The 19,730-nt window shown below is 36.1% G+C and overlaps 3 protein-coding genes across 6 annotated transcripts in view; 2 read left to right on the plus strand and 1 right to left on the minus strand.

The window, feature by feature from the left end:
• Positions 1-5,503, plus strand: part of LOC115240336 (myosin heavy chain 95F) — a 17,800-nt gene extending 12,297 nt beyond the window's left edge. Inside the window, exons 13-18 of the mRNA XM_029815412.1 lie at positions 2,384-2,523; positions 2,931-2,975; positions 3,422-3,542; positions 3,624-3,741; positions 3,863-4,078; positions 4,430-5,503. Coding sequence (XP_029671272.1) covers positions 2,384-2,523; positions 2,931-2,975; positions 3,422-3,542; positions 3,624-3,741; positions 3,863-4,078; positions 4,430-4,581 — 792 coding nt within the window. The 3' untranslated portion in view covers positions 4,582-5,503. The remainder of the gene's footprint in view (positions 1-2,383; positions 2,524-2,930; positions 2,976-3,421; positions 3,543-3,623; positions 3,742-3,862; positions 4,079-4,429) is intronic.
• Positions 5,330-16,306, minus strand: LOC115240337 (fatty-acid amide hydrolase 2-like). Of its 2 annotated transcripts, none has more exons than XM_029815413.1 (10): positions 15,964-16,306; positions 10,418-10,585; positions 9,893-10,112; positions 9,366-9,583; positions 8,053-8,164; positions 7,638-7,936; positions 7,456-7,557; positions 6,570-6,737; positions 6,302-6,484; positions 5,330-5,784 (listed from the first exon to the last, which is right to left on the minus strand). In XM_029815413.1, the coding sequence occupies exons 2-10, from the start codon at positions 10,580-10,582 to the stop codon at positions 5,680-5,682; spliced, it is 1,572 nt and encodes a 523-aa protein (XP_029671273.1). In that variant the 5' UTR covers positions 10,583-10,585; positions 15,964-16,306; the 3' UTR covers positions 5,330-5,679. The 2 variants fall into 2 exon arrangements, with proteins under 2 accessions (XP_029671273.1, XP_029671274.1); XM_029815414.1 differs by having other exon boundaries at positions 15,946-16,306.
• A 1,671-nt stretch (positions 16,307-17,977) lies between these two features.
• LOC115240338 (axin) overlaps positions 17,978-19,730 on the plus strand; it is a 30,480-nt gene continuing 28,727 nt past the window's right edge. For 2 of the 3 annotated variants that reach the window (XM_029815415.1, XM_029815422.1), the window contains exons 1-2: positions 18,597-18,615; positions 18,733-18,884. The gene's annotated coding sequence lies outside the window, so the exon portion shown is untranslated. Of the gene's footprint in view, positions 18,333-18,596; positions 18,616-18,732; positions 18,885-19,730 lie in introns of those variants that run through there. The other variant, XM_029815417.1, reaches the window with a different exon arrangement.

A 19,730-nucleotide genomic window follows, 5' to 3' on the forward strand; every position in this document is an offset into this window, starting at 1 on the left:
GATCATTTTTTTATATATTATTTTATAATGTTAATATTTTTTAAACTTTCCATCACATGTTGCGCGGTCTTCTTCGATCATTTTTATCAATTTGTCTGATTGCGCTATAGGGTGCCGCTGAAGGTCTACGAGGCTAATAACGCCAGGGACGCTCTAGCGAAGGCAATTTATAGCAAACTGTTTGATCACATCGTCGCGCGAATTAACAAGAGTATACCCTTCAAGGCTTCAAGTTACTACATCGGCGTGTTGGACATTGCGGGATTCGGTGAGCGAATTAATTCACGACAATTAAAAATTTACTTTAGGATTATAATAAAAACCTGAGAATAAATTTTCTTTTGTAGAATATTTCAAAGTCAACAGCTTCGAGCAGTTTTGCATAAACTACTGCAACGAGAAGCTCCAGCAGTTCTTTAACGAGCGAATTTTGAAGTACGAGCAGGAACTTTATGCTCGAGAATCTTTAAACGTCCCGAAAATCTCCTACGTCGATAATCAAGATTGTATCGGTGCGTAAAATTGAAAAAATTCTAGAATAATATCTTGTTTAAATTTATTATTTCAGAAATGGAATGATAAATAATACTCCCATTCATAGGATTTTAGAAATAAATCATGAATCATGCCAACTTTCAGATTTAATCGAATCGAAAAATACGGGTATCTTCAGCCTGCTGGATGAGGAATCAAAACTGCCGACTCATAGTTTCGCGCATTTCACCAACGAGGTCCATCGTGCGTGGAGCGGTCATTTCCGCATCACTTTACCACGAACGTCACGATTGAAGGCTCATCGAGAATTACGAGACGACGAGGGCTTCGTCATTCGTCATTATGCCGGTGGTGTCTGCTATCAAACGGTAAAATAACGTATTTCGTTCAAGATACAGCGAGCGATGTATAAAATCGTCGACATATTTTGGACTCTCTTTTATAAATGAATTTTTATTTTAATATCGCAGAACCAATTTATCGAGAAAAACAACGACGCGTTGCACGCTTCTCTGGAGGCGCTCATTCAAGAGAGCGGTAGCAAATTCCTCAGGACGCAGTTCGCCAATCATTCCTTGCAAAAGGGGAAGCTCAATTTTATCAGCGTCGGTAGTAAATTCAAAACGCAGCTAGGGGAACTTATGGACAAACTGAAGAGCAATGTAAAGAATATTTTCTTTTTTCTTTGAATTCTTTTCAATATTCTAACACTCTTATTTATATTTTTATTTCAATCTTCTTATTCAACATTTCTCTTCTATATTTTTAGGGAACGAATTTCATAAGGTGCATCAAACCAAACAGCGATATGGTGGCGCATCAATTCGACGGGAACAGTATTATGAATCAACTCCGCTGCTCGGGAATGACGTCGGTTCTGGAACTTATGGAACACGGCTATCCCAGCCGAGTGCCGTTCCACGAGCTCTACAATATGTACAAGTCTTACTTACCACCGGAACTGGCTAAATTAGATCCCAGATTTTTCTGCGAGGCGCTGCTTCATAGTTTAAAGTTGAATCAGAAGGACTTCAAATTCGGCATCACACGGGTCTTTTTCAAGCCGGGCAAATTCGCCGAGTTCGACCGGATCATGAAGTCCGACCCGGAGAATCTGCGCAGACTGGTCGCCAACGTGAAAAAGTGGCTGTTAAAGTCGCGCTGGAATAAGTTACAGTTTTGCGCTCTGTCGGTGATTAAACTGAAAAACAAGATCATCTATCGGCGGCAACATCTAATCGTATTGCAGAAAACGGCTAGGATGTACATCGCGAAAAAACAGCATCGGCCGCGCATTCGCGGTATCGTGAAAATCAAGAATCTGCGGAAACAACTGACGCGAATGGAGGAGACCGCGGGTCAACTGAAGAATCGGGAGAGATCGACACAGGACATGAAGAGGCTGGACGACGACCTAGAAGCGGCCATACGCAAGATCAAAAACAATCCGAGGATCACGCCAACGGAAATTGACGGTCTCTACACGTCTCTGGTGAACCAGATGAACAAGCAGATGGCCTCTCTGCAAGATATGGTGAAGCAACAGAAGGTCGCTGAGGAACAGGCGAGATTGAAAAAAATCCAACAGGAGCTCGAGCTCGAGAAGAAACGTAAGGAAGAGGAGGAACGAAGAAAGAGGGGAGAGGAAGAAAACAGGAGAAAGAAACTCGATATGGAGGCCAGAAGGAAAATCGAAGAGGAGCAGAGGAGAAAACAGGAGGAAGAGGATCAGAAGGCGGCGGTTGCTCTCCAGGTTTGTTCGAATTTTTTGAATAATTACTACTATATACATATACTCTGTTTTTATTACTATTTTCATTAAATTTTTATATATTATTTTATTAATTTTATATACTATATTCTTTATTTTTATATTTATTATTCAAAGGCTCAATTGGAAAAGGAGGCCATGGAGGAGACTCGATATCGGGAATTGCTCGAGCAAGAAAGAAGAGACCACGAACTGGCAGTCAGACTCGCTCAAGAATCCAACGGGCAAGTGGAGGATTCACCACCGCTTGCACGAAGGTAAGATTCGAGATAACTTTTTAAAAAGATCGACTTTAGACGGTAACTTTATACACGTATACGCGTTAATTTATATAATTTATATGGATAATTATGTGCGTGATTTATACACGATATTTAAAATACTTAATATTAAACAAGTATGTTCAACGGATATTACTAAAAAAATCGACCTTAGATATAATATTCAAAAATATACTAATTGATTTAGAAACGAATCGTATACGAGTTATACGAGTTTATTACAAACCGATGGATTAAATAGCGAATAGATGCTTAATCGATCGAAACGTTTATCTAATTGCAATTTAATTCTTGATCGATAACGCTTATCATTCTTAATACGCGCTATAAAATGTTGTTAACAACTGGAATAAGACATTATTTTGTTGTTTAAAATCACGCAGCGGCTCCGACGTACGAGTATCTACGAACAACAACAGGCTAATGAGGTATCGTATAATTACCCGGGTTTTTTTTTTTTTTTGTATGAATGACTAATGCCAAGTTGAGAGATTTATTCCCGCGAATCAATTAACACTCATCCACTACATTAATCTTCGATAATATTCATTCACGGGTAAACTGTTTTCCATCTCCGAGGAAGATCGAGTGTCATTCGAAGAATTTCCATTATGGAAAATGACACGACGATTTTCGGTCATTCCTGCACGTGTATTAACCGTAAAATTTATTAGCCGAACCATTTCCCGGTCTCTATTTTTTATACGCTCACGCATGACTCGCCAATTTCAGCAAATGCGTTAACACTGGCTTCCTCGTAGACTAACGCCGAAGCGGAAACGCTTACTACGGTATCTAATCGAAATTTGCACAATGTTGCGAAATCGCGATTACTAACATGCTACTTTCTAATTCGCATTTGTTCGCGATGTAGATCGGAACAGGTGCGTAATCAGCAAGCGGCTATGAGCAACAAGAAGTACGACCTGTCAAAATGGAAATATTCAGAGTTGAGAGACGCAATTAATACGTCCTGCGACATCGAGTTACTGGAGGTACGTTCATGCACGTGTGAATGATCGATTATATAATCGTATATATAATGATCTTTAATGAGAGAAATAAAAATCTCCCAGGCTTGCCGTCACGAGTTTCATCGTAGACTGAAGGTTTATCACGCCTGGAAGGCGAGGAATCGCAGGCGAACGACCATGGACGAAAATGAACGGGCGCCAAAATCCATCATGGAAGAAGGTAGATAACCGTATAAATTACGAATAATAACGATAACGGTTACAATATTGCAGATTAATAATAAATAAAAATTTATAACGCGATTAATTTGACGCGAACAAATATCGATTACGCTTTCCAGCTGCGAAAACACCGAGAACGACGATGAAGCAGCAGATAGTCGAGTCGTCGCAGAGATACTTCCGGATCCCCTTCGTCCGTTCCTCCGCGGCGGGACAGCAGGACAACACACACAGCGGCGGCAAAAGGGGCTGGTGGTACGCGCATTTCGATGGACAATACGTGGCACGGCAGATGGAACTCCATCCCGATAAACCGCCTATACTTCTCGTGGCAGGTAAAATCTTCTGACGATCCTTATATCTATCGATTGTGCCGTTATACGAATTTCTTTGCATTGGGAAATAAAATCGCATGTATTTTAAAAATCATGGCCGTAAGAGCCTATTAATAAATTATATTTTTTTAATAAATTATAATATATCAACAGAAGTAATGGACTTTAAAGAAAACAGAGCGAATTTTTATAGAAATATCGAAAGAATATTTGCGCTGATAAACTCGTAATAATCTTATCGTCTTTTAACACGAGATATGCTCGGCGTATGATTCATTATCTTCAACTTGTACCGTGCTGCATTTTTATGTTGGGAAAGAAATGGGGAATTTTCTTTTCTCTGTTCGCCAGGCATCGACGATATGCAGATGTGCGAGTTGAGTCTGGACGAGACCGGATTAACGCGGAAACGCGGCGCCGAGGTCCTGGAACACGAGTTCAATCGCGAATGGGAGAAGTACGGCGGTAAACCGTACATACCACCGTGCGATCGCAAAAAGTGATGGATTCTCGATGCGAGAGAGGAATCCGTTCTTCCTTCGCGAGAAAAAGTAGACGTCATCGTAAAGCAACGCGGAAATTTGAGCGAATTACGTATTTTACGTATAAGTAGTTTCTTGCGTCCAGTTACGTAAAATGCGATTCTTCTGTGCCTTGCGAAATGTATCTCGTGCACGGATTATATATATGTATACACATACACGCGCGCGCGCGCGCGCGTCTACAATTTATAAATTACATCGCACTTACGTATAAACATGTTGTCGAAATTTTCATCGATATAAATATTGCTTGTTTGTCAGAATCTAGCTTTTACCGGTCTTAAGTTATCTAGTTCTACCGATTCTGGAGTTATCAATCAATCAGTATTTCGTATAATAATAAATGCGTTTATAATAAAATTATGATGTATAAAATCGGGTTAAATGTGATGACTTTCTAAAAAAGAACGTGTAAAGGATTATTACGCAAATTACTTTTCTTGCAGAGTGTTTACGTTTCTAAACAACATACTTTACAAGTATGTATAGGATACGAGATGTAGTCGAGGTTCCTTGTATTAGGCTTGTGTTTTCGAGTTACACACAAATATGTGTGTAATTTTGTTATTTATAAGATTTAGTAGCGGTAATATTTATCGCATAAGTCGCGTTTCGAATAATGATTAATAAAAAGAATGCAAATAAACGGATACATAATAAACGATTTATGCTGCAACAGTGGAAGCGGAATCATTAAAGAAAACAAACGTAGTGATATATACCTCGAATTAAATATAACAAAGATTCTTACAAAAATTTCAAACTATAAAATAGTAGTCTCATTCGGGCGATGTATCCATGATTGCGCTGCGTATATATTAATATAATTATATATAATAGTGTATTAAAAAAATATTTATATACATATATTAATAAATCTTTAGCAAGAGAAATAAAACATATTTTCTTTGAAAATATCGCATTCCTAAGTTTTTTTACGAAAACAACTGTCTGTAAAAGACTGTAGAAGTAGCTCCATTATTCTCGTGCCACTTTTCTATGCGACAAAAATATATAACATCATCTGTTACTTACAGAATAAGCTATCCCGATAATTTGTTATTCACTTATCGATATCGATGGCGGTACCCAACCACCGAAAGCCGTCTCCATCTCTTTCGCAACTGCCAGACAGAGACGATCCTGATAAGGTGCGGCTATCACCTGCAATTTTTTTTTTTTTTTTTTTTAATAAAACTTGGTTTCTCATAAAAGGGTAATAGACAAAAAGAATTCCTTCTTGAAACTAAGAATCTCAAGTTCGAAAAATCAATTGATTAGTTGCACAATTTCCTGGGCATTGGGTTCAAGGTCTAATGAGATTGAATTGTAAATCAAAATATTAGAGAGGCGTATTCTGAAAGTAGAAGTAATTTTAATGTACTGTCCTGATATGGCAAATACTGGTTTGTTAGTTTTAACAAATCCTGCAAAAGTGAGAAGATTACTACCTGTGATTAAGGAGCATGTTTTGAAAACACTGTATATTCAATATCTTCCAGAGAAGAATATTTTTGCGCCAGGAAATTATAATATCGTGAACCTGCAATTTTTTTTTTTTTTTTTTTTTAATACAACTTGGCTTCTCATAAAAGGGCTCTATTCCGAATGATTATTATTCGCATGTTTCGAACTTTTGTATTGCTCTTGAGAGAAAGAGAGGATCATCCGGTTGGCTTACCTGAACACCGATGGGCAATCCCTTGTGGTTGAGTCCCATTGGTACGTGCACCGCCGGAAAGCCAAAAGTATTGAAAATACCGCAGTAAGTGGTGTTCAATGTTTCGCATATGCTAAGTTCAGGAAAAACTGCCGGACGCCGAAAAGTCGGATAAATAAATATTCCGTCCTCTCCCAACAGATCCTGCGCGAGAAATGAGAAAAGATGATAAGAACCGTTAATATAGAGACGGTTATGATAATTAATGTTAAACTCTCGGGACACTAACCAGCAGCTTTTGCCGAATCGCCTTTCCCTGTTTCGTGTAATGCAATACATCTGATTCCGAGAACGGGAAACGCGTTTCAAACATCATGCTGAAGAAGATCGTCTGCTGTGTGTGTTGCGATAAGCCGAACAGACTTTTCACCAATTCCATAACTGGATTTTTTTTCAGCTGCGACAAAAGAAAAATTAATATCAAAATAGAAGATACAAATTTTATATGTGCATCTAAATATAATGTAAAAGATAAATTTTTTTTTCCGGTATGTGTTTTTTTTTTTTTTATTTTCACACACACACACAGTAAAGAGAAAAATTTTCGTAACACTATATCTACGCAACGCGTAGGTAAAATATGTTGCATTTTACTTCTAAAACTACATTGCAGCAATATTACGCAATACGGTAATTCTGTAGTGAAATATCGTTTGTATTTTTTTAACGCTGAGTGGAAAGAGCACGAACGTAACTTTCACATGACAAGAGAGTTAGCTGGTTACAATACACTATAAATGTTATAAAATTTTTGAAACAATCATTTTTATGCGTGTTTAAAAAAAAAAGTATGTGTGCATTTTGTAAATGTGTGTGTGTGTGTGTGTGTGTGTGTGTGTATATAAATACCATGGGATCATTAGCGTCTATCAATAACTGTGGGAGATCTTGTATATTCAAAAGCTCGATCAACACAATTTCAACCAGTTCGGTCGGCCATTCTATCGGCAACTGCAACATGTCGAGTAATTCTGTGTCAAGTTTTACATCCTATGAAATAAACACGTCGTATAAATGAGCGTCGTAAATACCTCCTCCGCGCGAATATCGTATTGCGTAAAGTGCGTTACGGCTTTCTGTATGCAATCTTTGTGTGTGTATGCATATATAAATACCATGGGATCATTAGCGTCTATCAATAACTGTGGGAGATCTTGTATATTCAAAAGCTCGATCAACACAATTTCAACCAGTTCGGTCGGCCATTCTATCGGCAACTGCAACATGTCGAGTAATTCTGTGTCAAGTTTTACATCCTATGAAATAAACACGTCGTATAAATGAGCGTCGTAAATACCTCCTCCGCGCGAATATCGTATTGCGTAAAGTGCGTTACGGCTTTCTGTATGCAATCTTTGATTTCCGGCACTACCCGTAATGTGCCAAACGCCTCGTCCATGCTAAACCGATAATAGACCTTCAATTGCCGCAGGTCTACCGGCACATCTAAACGCAGGTTGCGATCGCACGTAGACGTCAACACTTTCATAAGTAACCCGAGATCCTCCGCGTATCTGGCCATCGGACCTATGGTCAGGAGTTTTTGAAAAACTTTATCCTCGCTATATGGAAAATGTCCTATGTTTGAAACAATTCCTGCAAGAAGAAAAATGTACGATAAATTAATATAAAAATTTCTTTAAGGAAACAGAATTATGTGTGCGATTGAAACACGAATCATGTATTAAAAAAAAAAAAAAAATTCAATTTACCAGCCGTAGGTTTGTACCCAAAAATGCCGTTGTAAAGAGACGGTACTCTTATAGAGCCAGCCAAATCCGAACCAATTCCAATCACGGAAGCACCTGCCCCGATCAACGCACCCTTAAAGAAAAATATGTTTTTAAACATATTTTTTTCCCTTTTTATTTTCTCCTTTTCATTTTCACTTTATATTAAATTCTATTAAATTCAACTTCTTAGAGCGAAGCACATTTCATATCAGTTACAAAGTAACAATATCACGTGGCAATGTGTTTATCTTCGCGTGTTCTCTTTTCACATGAGCAGAAAGTGTTTCGAGCGAAAGTCGTTAATGAATAACAATTTATCTTTGGTTCGCGTAAATATTTCAATCGAGTTGGCATTCGAAAGATAGTTTTTTAATAACGATCGATAATAATGATATATTTCCGACTGAGAAAGCAATGTCAATAATCCTACAACTATTAGTTACGCAGATAGTAGTATATACTTATATATGATAGAAATAATTCTTTTCGCACGCGAATCCTTTTTTAGAAATAAAAAAAAACATCGTATGTGCTATATATTAAACGCATCTAATTATCGAAACACTGAAGAATAGCGAGGTCACAAAAAGCTAAGTATATAACATATTCTGCCACTGCGCAACATTAGTCGAATTTGTGCGTTAAAAAAAACCTTCATGTCCATAATAGTCATTCATCTCTGCTTGGTTAAAAAGACCTTCTCATCCATAATAGTCACTCTCTGTAAATGTTGAAGTTCGTGAGGTCAAGTCTTTGTCCAATAATCAATGTCTTTATTGTGAAGAAGGAATTATGTCTTGTCAATCCTAATCAAAGGTATTCACTGAATATATCAATGTTACGTAATAACAGAATATGATATTTAGCTTCGTGTAATCTTGCTAATTTTTTGTATGTTAGTCACGCACACACACTTAGATTCTAACATGTAACTCATACGATGTTCTTCGTTTTTTATGTATATTTTATATTTGCGGCTAAAGAGACGCAAGTAAGTATCGAAACGTCCCACTTATTACAACTATTAAAGAGATTTTGACAATTATCTACGTTCTTTAAAAAAAATTTTAATTTATAATATTAATCTTTAATTAATAAATCTTTTTAATTTATAATATATGCGTTTGTATTTATTTTACTTCTATTGTAACTAACGAAAAAACCGAGAACGCGCTTTTTCGGACAGAGAACTATTTCATAAATAATTTTCTTAAAAAATAATTCTTTTTTTTTTTTTTTACTAAGCGATTATCTCATTATTAATGCCCTCGAAATGATCCCAGCTGAATTACCTCTCCGCCAGATGATCCGCCGGGCGTGTACCTGGTGTCGTAAGGATTATAGCTACGGCCGTACAATAGATTCGAGCTCTCGAAACCGCAGCACATCTCCGGAGTGTTTGTAACGCACACTGGGATCGCTCCAGCGTTTCGGAGTATTTTGATAACTACGGCATCGCAGGATGCCTTTGCCCCTTTGTGGCCTAAAGAACAACCTGTGTAACTGCAACCTGCGACCACAAAAAATTTACCTTTGTTTACATCTTTCTTAAAATAAAATTCACCAGATATCGATCGCACTTAATATAATTTAATATTTTAAAATATGACAAAAAGATGATTGAATCTTTTTCGTAAATATTTGAATATATATATATATATTAACAAAATTTTATTTTTATATTTATACATATATTTTTCTCTCTTATATTTTTATTTTTTCTCCGTCTCTGTCTTTTTCTCTTTTAACATGATATATTTTTAAAAATACGTACAAATGCAAATTATTGTGGTATATTATCACAAAAAATTAATTATACCTTTAACAGCACAACATTCCTTGACTGTGAGCGGTACACCGTACAGTGGCTTCTCCTTCTCTAACGTTTCAATGCTAAACTTGCCGTTTGCTAACTGCTCGTCGCAAATTTTCGCTTCATATATTGCATCGCCAAATCGATTGTCGACGACAGCGTTTAAGATAGAATTCACTTTTTTAATTTGCTGTATATATGCATCCATTACTTCGTAACAGGTAATCTGTTTTTTATAGAAAAATAATTTTCTATATTTACATCATTTATAATTTCTTTAACACGCCTTAGTGCCGGTCTACAATAGGTGATTTAATCCTTAAGCCTTAAGAAATTGACCAATCATAGTCAAGTATGAGGAGAATACTCGACTGTGATTAGTCAATTTCTTAAGGCTTAGGGCTTAAATCACCTATTGTAGACCGGCACTTATGTATCCAATGTATCAATAAAATATAATAGATCACGCTTGATCGTAATAAAATTTAATTATAGTAAAATAATTACATGGCATGTAGTAAATACACTCACCTCTCTTTGTCTAATTTTTCTAGCAAGTGCAGTGGCGCTAAATGTGAACAAGGAATCTGTTATCGGTGGTATTTTCTGCTTCTTGCGTATAAATAACAAGATCCAACGTAGTATTGCATGGATAATATATATCATACCAAACGCCACACGTAACTTTAACAACATTGTCTGTAAGATAAATATTACGTTATCTAATCGCAATGCATACCATATTGGGAGAATGAATTCAACCTGCGATAAGTTATATTTTTCTGGCTTGTCATGTACAAGTATCGTATATTATTGTAGAGAAAAATGTAAACAAGAAGCTTAAGAGTATCAATCTTTTATATAGTTTTCCAATTAAAAATGTTAATCACTTATATAATTACGATATTATTATCAAATTAAATTAATTGGAAATGGCAATCAGAGCCAGGCGCGGTAGTTGGAGCGCAAACAGTTTTTTATTATGTAACATTCTCTACATGCAAATTAGACGTTTCGGCCTCTTTTTTAGGCCATCTTCAGTATAAATTAACTTATTATATAGGTTTACGGTCGCATTGGTTTAGTCGGTTACTAACCTGGACATTACTAACATGAAAGAGCATTGTCGCAGAAAGTTAAAATAATAATAAATAAATAAATAACTTAAAATAAAGACCGGTATGACAATAACAATGGTCGTAAAGGAAATTAAAATAAAGACCGGTAAACGATATTATTAATTAGAATTTTCTGGAATTAATCTATAGAAAATATCTTACTATTATATTTTAATTTAGAATTGATTTTACAGTTGATTAAACAATATACGATGATACATTGTATTTTCTGTTGATGACATGCATAAAAATATGAAACCTTAAAGTAGGGTCAATACATGAAAATATATGCGATATGCATTTTAAAATATTGAAATAAGCTATTAGAATGTGACATTTTTGCATCTTAATCTTACTTGAAAAACTAGTACATATCTATTTCAAAGAAAATTTATTTCAATGTCGCGTATCAATACATTCACGGCACGTGTTAATCATTAACATTATTGCGTAATTTATTTAACATAATCGAATTACGTAATAACGAATTACGAATCTTAAAGTTATGGGGCAATGTTTACAATTCCAGGTGGTCTTCACCTTGACTTTCGTATCACGATTCGCGAATAAACGTAACCGTGACTTTAACGACAGTCCTATCGCGAATGACAAATAACGTATCCGTGATGGTTCCTTTCGTAATCGATCACCTAGACTCTTTTAAACGAGTGCATTAATGTGGCGCATGAGTTTCTCACATTTATGCAACAGTCCAACAACATACATCATCTCACGATTATTACTTGCGCTCTTTTGAGACACTTCCATATAATATAACATTATATAATTTACGTATTTAAGTGGTGTATCATAAATACAATAGCATACGATTATAAGACGTAGTTCTTTTTTTGCTACCTGTAAAAGACAGATCGGTAAATCACATTATTGCAGCGTAATCGCAATTATCGCAAACGCAATTCGTCGGACTCGTAACGTTGACTCGAAATTTTACACGGGAGACTTTGTCGTTTTTCTTTTTTTAATACTCTTTGTTTACTTTATATTTAATAATTTGCGTAATTCCGAATGGACCAAATTGCAATCTCTCACACTTTGTTTCATGACTACAAAATTAATTTTGATTTAGTCAAAATTATAATGTGAAAATTTCTTCTCGTTTTCCTTTTCGTTCTTGCTTTTCGCATTTATTGTGCAAGAATATGCGTTCCTTAAACATGACTCTCAACTTTGCTATTTCCTGATTTTACGACAGCATTTTCCACGGAAGACGGCATATGACGGCATAAATACTCTTGTAAACTAATCAACGCGATCTGGGAATTGCTCTTCGGTCAAGCACGTTCGAAACATATTTATGCGAAGTACGGGAAAAAATTGCATTGATTCATGTCTAAGTATATACTGCTCATACCTTGAATAATTCAATTTTTTATCCGCGTGCACGAGGGGTGGCATGCAATGTTATTTTTTCATCGTCATAAATAAAGGAGACGGACTTTCGCTCGACGACATCTGACTTTTTTGACAGTACAATTCTTTGAACCGATTAAACCGTTTGAATTGATTACGCATCGAAATATGTGCAATACTGGAAATTTGTATTCCAATGCGAGGTCACATTGTTGCAGCGTAATCGCAATTATCGCAAACGCAATTCGTCGGACTCGTAACATCGACTCGAAATTTTACACGGGGAACTTTGCCGTTTTTCTTTTTTTAATATTCTTTGTTTATTTTATATTCAATAATTTATGTAATTCCGAATAGACCGAATTACAACCTCTCACGCTTCGTTTCGCGATTAAAAAATTGATTTTGATTTAATTAAAATTATAATGTGAAAATTTTGTTTTACATTTCGTTCTTGCTTTTCGCATTTATTCTGCAAGAGTCTACATTCCTTAAACACGACTCTCAACTTTGCTATTTCATGATTTTACGACGGTATTTTCCACGGAAGGCTGCATATGACGGCATAAATACTCTTGTAAACTAACCGACGCGATCTGGAAATTGCTCTTTGGTCAAGCACGTTCGAAACATATTTGTGCGAAGTACGAGAAAAAAATGTGTAGACTCATGTCTAAGTATATACTGCCCATATCTTGAATAATTCAATTTCTTATCCGCGTGCGCATGGGGTGGCATGCAATGTTATTTCTTCATCGTCATAAATAAAGAAGACGGACTTTCGCTCGACGACATTTGATTTTTTTGACAGTTCAATTCTTTAAACCGATTAAACCGTTCAAATTGATTACGCATCGAAATATATGCAATGCTGGAAATTTGTATTCCAATGTGAGATGAAAACAATTTCACGTTTTCGTTTCCACACACACACACACACACACACACACACACACACACACAGCTCAAAGTCTTCGAATTAAAAAATCTATTGATTGTATTAATGGATTAAAAACCGAGATAGCTATCTGAAATCGATTTCTTTTGAATTTTGACTTCTCTGACTATAGAGATCGGATTTTTCGATTATTAATGTGACAATAGATATTCGATTAGAATAGATTATTTATTCGTTATTCCAATAGTAATCATATAAAACAACATAAATTATCAATCATACAAAAAATGCTTCGTAAACAAAATTTGCATTTCATTACTGAAAAAACACAGAGAAAAAAAATTACGTAATCAAAACCTTGAAGAAAAAAAAATCGTTATTGAGATAATTTATCTTTAAGTTTCTACCTCAATGTGACGATTTCAAGACAAGTGATTCAATTCTTAAGAATTCTCTCGAAAAAATACGAAAAGCTCTTAAATCACGTTCATATATCAAGTTATCATGTAAGTTATACATGCACGCGCCGAGAAAAATCGTTTATTCACGCAACACATGTCTATAAATGTTCCGCTTTAAAAAAATTATGCCGAGAAACACAGAAATTTAGCAAATCTTAATGAAGATACGTGTAAACGAGATAGTCGACATAAACAAATGTGTAATTTTAGCCGTCGCGAACAGGATAACAAGCTAACATCATCGAAAACATTGTAAGCTAACATTAAATTTCATTTGCGTTGCGTAAAATATGCGCTTTCGCCACTTGTTTGCGCATAATTTCGATCAATTTGATGACAAGGATGTCTCCAATGACATTGCAGTTGTCTCCAGAAATACATTTTCCTATTGAATACGACATATGTTCTGAAAGCCACTTTGAAGAAGTATAAATCATTTTAACACAAGTAGAGATTCTATTCAATCGATTTGACGATTTGAGATTAACTCTCTCTCTCTCTCTCTCTCTCTCTCTCTCTCTCTCTTTCTCTCTCTTCCCTGACTCTGCAATCTACAAATTCATTTTTCAAAGTATTATCACTTAACATCTTTCATTTTTCTCTCGCTTTATTTTTCTCCGGATATATATATAAATTGCGCATCTCATGTTTAATTAAGTAGATTTGACGCGTAAAATCGTAATTATTTAGGCATGTATATGATATTTATATAATATCTAGATATCTAGATATCTGAAACTGTTACAATTTAAATATTAATTTGTTATTGCATCGATCCATCCATCTCTTTCTTTTTTGCTTTATTATGTATGGTGCATAAATCATAATAAATTGAATTTATGTTATTTTTGTATATACTTAATATATATAAAATATTAAACCTTGAAATCTCTAATTCTATCTCGATACTATTTGAGACAAAAAATCGAGGGGTGTCTCACTACATGTACGATTTTTCTGGAATTACATATTACTTCACATTACGTTGTATTCGTATTACGCCACATTACTTCGCATTTATTTATAAGTCTTATAGCACAAACCAATAATAACCCAGACAAGATTAAAAACCTCTGAATCTTATAAAAAAATGAAAATGATGTCATTATGATGTCTTTTAGATACGCGTAAATAATTCTCTGAGAGACAAATTTATGCTTATTTATCAAGATTTTAGATAAATCAATATTTCAGATAACTATAAAAAGCTAATTTTTTAAATTTAATAAAATAAATTGAAAATAAGGTGGTGTTAAGACAATCGACACTATGTTGGTTTTTTGCTACAAAATGCGGCCGACTGTCTACAGGTAGATTGTTACGAATAAGAGGGATGTCCAAAGAAATGTCTAAAAAATATCAAAAACCGAAAAAGAACTAAATAAAAAGAGTGCAAACCTAAAAACCAAGAAAAAAACTCAAAATAATGACCTTTTATCTGAAAATACGTCTTCTATAGTTGAACTCGAATGTGAACTCGTCCGTCGCATTACTTAGAATTACACGGCGCATTACATGAAATTACTTGGATAATTCCCGATAATTCGCAATACATGTACAAATTTTTGATGAATAAGACACCCCTCGCAAAAAATGCATAACAAAATATTATCTCAACATACAGTAAATTATGATTAAGAGTAAATCATGACTAAAAGCTTCAATATATTTATATAACATAAAATGAATAACATCGTACTATGTTTTATTCAATTATAGTTCGATTCGGATTATTCAAAATATTATATTTGTAAATATGTTTGTCTTATCGCTTCTTTTGAAATGCAATGATATCGATCAATAATTATTTTATGCAATATAAGATTATATAGTGTGTGTGAAGCTAGCATATCATTTCGTGGAAGATCATAAATAATTAAGAGTTCTGGCTTTTTATCACTTAATGACTGATAATTATGTAAGATATTCCCGGGAACATCCTGTATAACTTGATGATAATTGCGTTATGCCGAGTGACGAAATATTATACATATTATACTTAAAATATGAAAATGACGATAAGGAATATTACTAAAATAAAAAAAAAAAAAATATTTTTTGTTCCTATTGTTATATGTTTACAAAGATTTACGATTCACGTGATAAGTGATCGCATGGATTTTTATCGCTGACTCGCGAGTGAATCTCCTTCTATGTAAAAAAAATACTACAAATAATTATTCTAGCAACAGACCGTTTTGTACGTACGGTTCAACAACGAAATACCTTGGTAGATAGCCTTGGCACACCGTTATTGATGCCAAGCCTTATCTCTTCGAAAACTGACGTCTCTTCAGTGTCGGTCACTCTAACAAAAGTGCCGCTAAAAACGTTGCTCAAATAAATATCTGGCCGTATCTTCTTTATTTTTGCAGTACGACAATCTCGGCGCCGAAGAATTTTCGTGTGGACGAAAATTCCCGCGAGAATGCGCCGCTTCCACAATTTATGTGATAATGAGTATGATGCCAGTGGGATTTGCACTATCTAGAGTCGTCGGGACACCCCGTGAAGGTGCGTGCCATCGGCGCGCGGTAAAACGGACTGAATAGAACGATGCCTCTACTTGCCATTTTAACAAATGGCACATGTCCCCGGTGGGGGAGTCTGATATAGTCCCGTACGCGCTCGATAGTCAGAATACTCAATAGCGTGCAGAAAAACGATCAACTTTTCCAGAGGAAAACACATCTGATTATCAATTCATGATCTAGAAATATAAGTCAAGTACTGACGTAGGCGATTGTTGCTGTCGACGGTTGTACAACCATAGTATTTTTTGAATGCAGCTGGATATTTTTACTCTGCCTTTTTACGTTTCGACTGCGTTCCATTTTTTCGTTTCTTACGCGACAAAAGTAATAGATATATGTATTAAATATTGTTTAAAGGGATTTCGCTTCTTGAAATTTAAAATAAATTACATTAAATTAAATAATTGAAGTTTCATATAGATTTTCATTCAAAATCAAAAACATTGCATAGAGAATATGGAGTTATGTGATTAAAACACTTATAAAGAGATCAATTTTAATATAGCTTAAAGAAATAGTTTGTTAATTCGAATATTAATTTTTGATCAAAATGTATCTGCAGAAAAATTTTATTTCAAGACAGAATCGAGAATATTCTATTAAATTAGAAATAACATTAAGTATAAAAATTATAACCCCATTAAATATCAATGGAAATTTCTTCAGCAAATTCTGATTAAATTATATTCAAGAACATTTTTTTATTTGATTAATATGATTTTTATTTGATGATATTAATTTGTATACTACAAATGTTACAAGATTCCTTTAACAGTATTGCAGTAATACCAGAGCATATTACATAATGCAATAGCGTAGCAATACAATATTTTATGATATTACGAAACGAAAACAAAAATTGGAAAGTTGGTATAAATAAAATTTAAATTTTATGTTTGAAGACATGTTTAAATTATATTTTATAAAATACTTTTTTTTTGGTTAGAAAACATTATGGGACAGTAACTCGGAATTAGAGAAATTCGGGTCAATACCTGAGGCGTTACACGTGCGGTCAGCGGCTCAGCACCTCGAATGATAGTAGAGGGATCGTAGGCATCGGCTCAGATATCGGCTCGAAAAGGACATCTAATTTCGAGTATGTGGGATAAAAAAATTTCTATCATCAATAAGCAAAGAAAGAAAAAGAGGGGGGGAGAGAGAGAGAGAGATTTTTATGCATTCTCACATCTATGCATATATGCCTGTGAAAAACACACATACATAAAGTGATAATTGAACAGATATTATTTCCCCAAAAATTATAATAAAATTCTAATACTTCTTTTAACGTAATTAAATTATTAATGTTAGATAAAAATGCCTCTTTTTCAATCTAAATCTAAATTGCAACCTTATGTCAAAAATAACTTGTTAGACGTCTGATCTCCTCGTTTCGAGATAATTTAAGAACTCCGAAAATATATAGATAAAAAATATTAATATTATTAAAATATTAATAAAATCAACCCAGGTAGCACATGTTGGTATCATAAACGTTTCTTAAATATGTCTAATGGTATTAGATATTTTTCTACCTGATATTTAATATTTTTATTTAATACAATCGTATTGTTTAATTATTATAATTAGATAATTGTAAAGGTCGCTTTGCTGAGCAGAGGCCACGCGGCGCGTCGATTGGCCGATTCGGGGTACGCTGGCTCGCCGCGAGAGCGCGCTCGCGCGCGCGCCTCGCACTCGCGCGAGAACCAGCGACCGATGGCGACCGACGAGATGTGCCTGCGAAGTTACGTGTGGCCGTCGTGCCGTGTTTAGAGCCGCGTCGTCCGCGCGTGTTCGCGCTTTCCGTCCTCCCCGAGTCACGCTCGTTCGCGTTGACGGTCGCCTCGTGTGTCGTTTTAACCAGCGACGACGTCTCGCGTCGGTGAATGCGTGCCGCGATTCCATCGTATATATGTGCGCGTGTGTGAGTTGCGTGTTGTGTTCGTGACGACGATGTGGTAGTGCGCTGTGTCGAAGAAGTGCCGACCAGTTCACGGTGGATCATCCGTCTGTACCGAGCGAGAGAGGGAGAAAGAGAGATATACACGTATATAGGTAAATATCAGAGTGCGAGCAAGAGAAAGAGAGAATGCGTAGATGTGTGCGCGCGAGAGAGAGAGAGAGAGAGAAAGGACGGGAAGAAAAGTCATGATGTGTCCGCGTTGCAGCTTACGACGAGCCGCCGCCGAGAGCAACGAGAGTTGACACTTTCATGAGAGCATGGACCTGCGGCTGCATCGTCAATCGTTTACGAATCTACGCCGAGAAACAACATCGTCGTCCCACCGTTGTTGTCAGTAAACACCGACGCGAGAGAGGGAGATATACACGTATATAGGTAAATATCAGAGTGCGAGCAAGAGAAAGAGAGAATGCGTAGATGTGTGCGCGCGAGAGAGAGAGAGAGAGAGAGAGAAAGGACGGGAAGAAAAGTCATGATGTGTCCGCGTTGCAGCTTACGACGAGCCGCCGCCGAGAGCAACGAGAGTTGACACTTTCATGAGAGCATGGACCTGCGGCTGCATCGTCAATCGTTTACGAATCTACGCCGAGAAACAACATCGTCGTCCCACCGTTGTTGTCAGTAAACACCGACGAATATACAGAGTGAGTCATTGCTCCTTTGCTCTCTTTCCTTCGTTTCCTCCCCTCCCGCCCTTTCTACCATCATTCATGTCTATTCGCTCCTTCCTCGTTTCGTGTCTTTCCTCGAGCTGACCCGCATTTTTCTCCAAACACCAATACCTGACCTCGAATAACGAGAAGAAAGGGATAGAAAGCTTTGAGAGATTCGATTCCTCAAAGAGAAGAGCAAACCTTCTTATTTGTTAGTCGAGATATAATCTTTATCCGATGTTCGGTTCGCCGTAATTCCGGTGAGTTTACTTTTGAAAGTTTTGAAAGTGTCAATGACACTTTGCGCCCGAGCATTCCGCGATTAAACGTACGAAATATTTTTATCTATTTTTTTCAACCTTCCATCTCGTTGGAATTTTCTCACAAATATTTATATATTTGCCCCCCGTTCTATATTTCTTTATTATTATCAACCCCTGTTTACTCTCATACTTTCTTACTTTTGCCGATTATCGCAGCATCCTCGTTTCCCCCGTTAGTCTCGTCCCGATTCTTGCATTCCACAGATTACGAAGTTGATTACGGACGGAAAAGCCATCGAGAGATCATCACCGAAATGACCGGCCGGGCGATACGCGTTTTTTTTTTTTTTTTTTTCCATTCCGCGATAGAGAGAGATTCAACGACCGCATTCAGAAATCCCCGTTTTCTCGCCGCTCCGGCGTGTATACAACTCACGCACGCACGCACGCACACACACACACGTGCCCGCACCGCCGCCGGACGCAGCCGTGCGTTTTCTCGAGCCGCGCTGCTTTTCTGCGGTCGGTGCTTTCGTTTCGACTGGTCGCGACTGGTGCTTTTTCTTCGCCGCCC

Source organism: Formica exsecta, unplaced genomic scaffold (genome assembly GCF_003651465.1).
Source record: "Formica exsecta isolate Colony F162 unplaced genomic scaffold, ASM365146v1 scaffold425, whole genome shotgun sequence".
Taxonomy (NCBI): domain Eukaryota; kingdom Metazoa; phylum Arthropoda; class Insecta; order Hymenoptera; family Formicidae; genus Formica; species Formica exsecta.

What these genes read in the sequence shown, in the direction of transcription:
- LOC115240337 (XM_029815413.1), bottom strand. Translation starts at nt 10,582, where the DNA reads ATGTTGTTAAAGTTACGTGTGGCGTTTGGTATGATATATATTATCCAT. An exon ending in GGAATGTTGTGCTGTTAAAG is followed by an intron (nt 9,584 to 9,892) that starts GTATAATTAATT and finishes TTGTGGTCGCAG; the next exon opens with GTTGCAGTTACACAGGTTGT. An exon ending in ACGATATTCGCGCGGAGGAG is followed by an intron (nt 7,558 to 7,637) that starts GTATTTACGACG and finishes GACATGTTGCAG; the next exon opens with TTGCCGATAGAATGGCCGAC.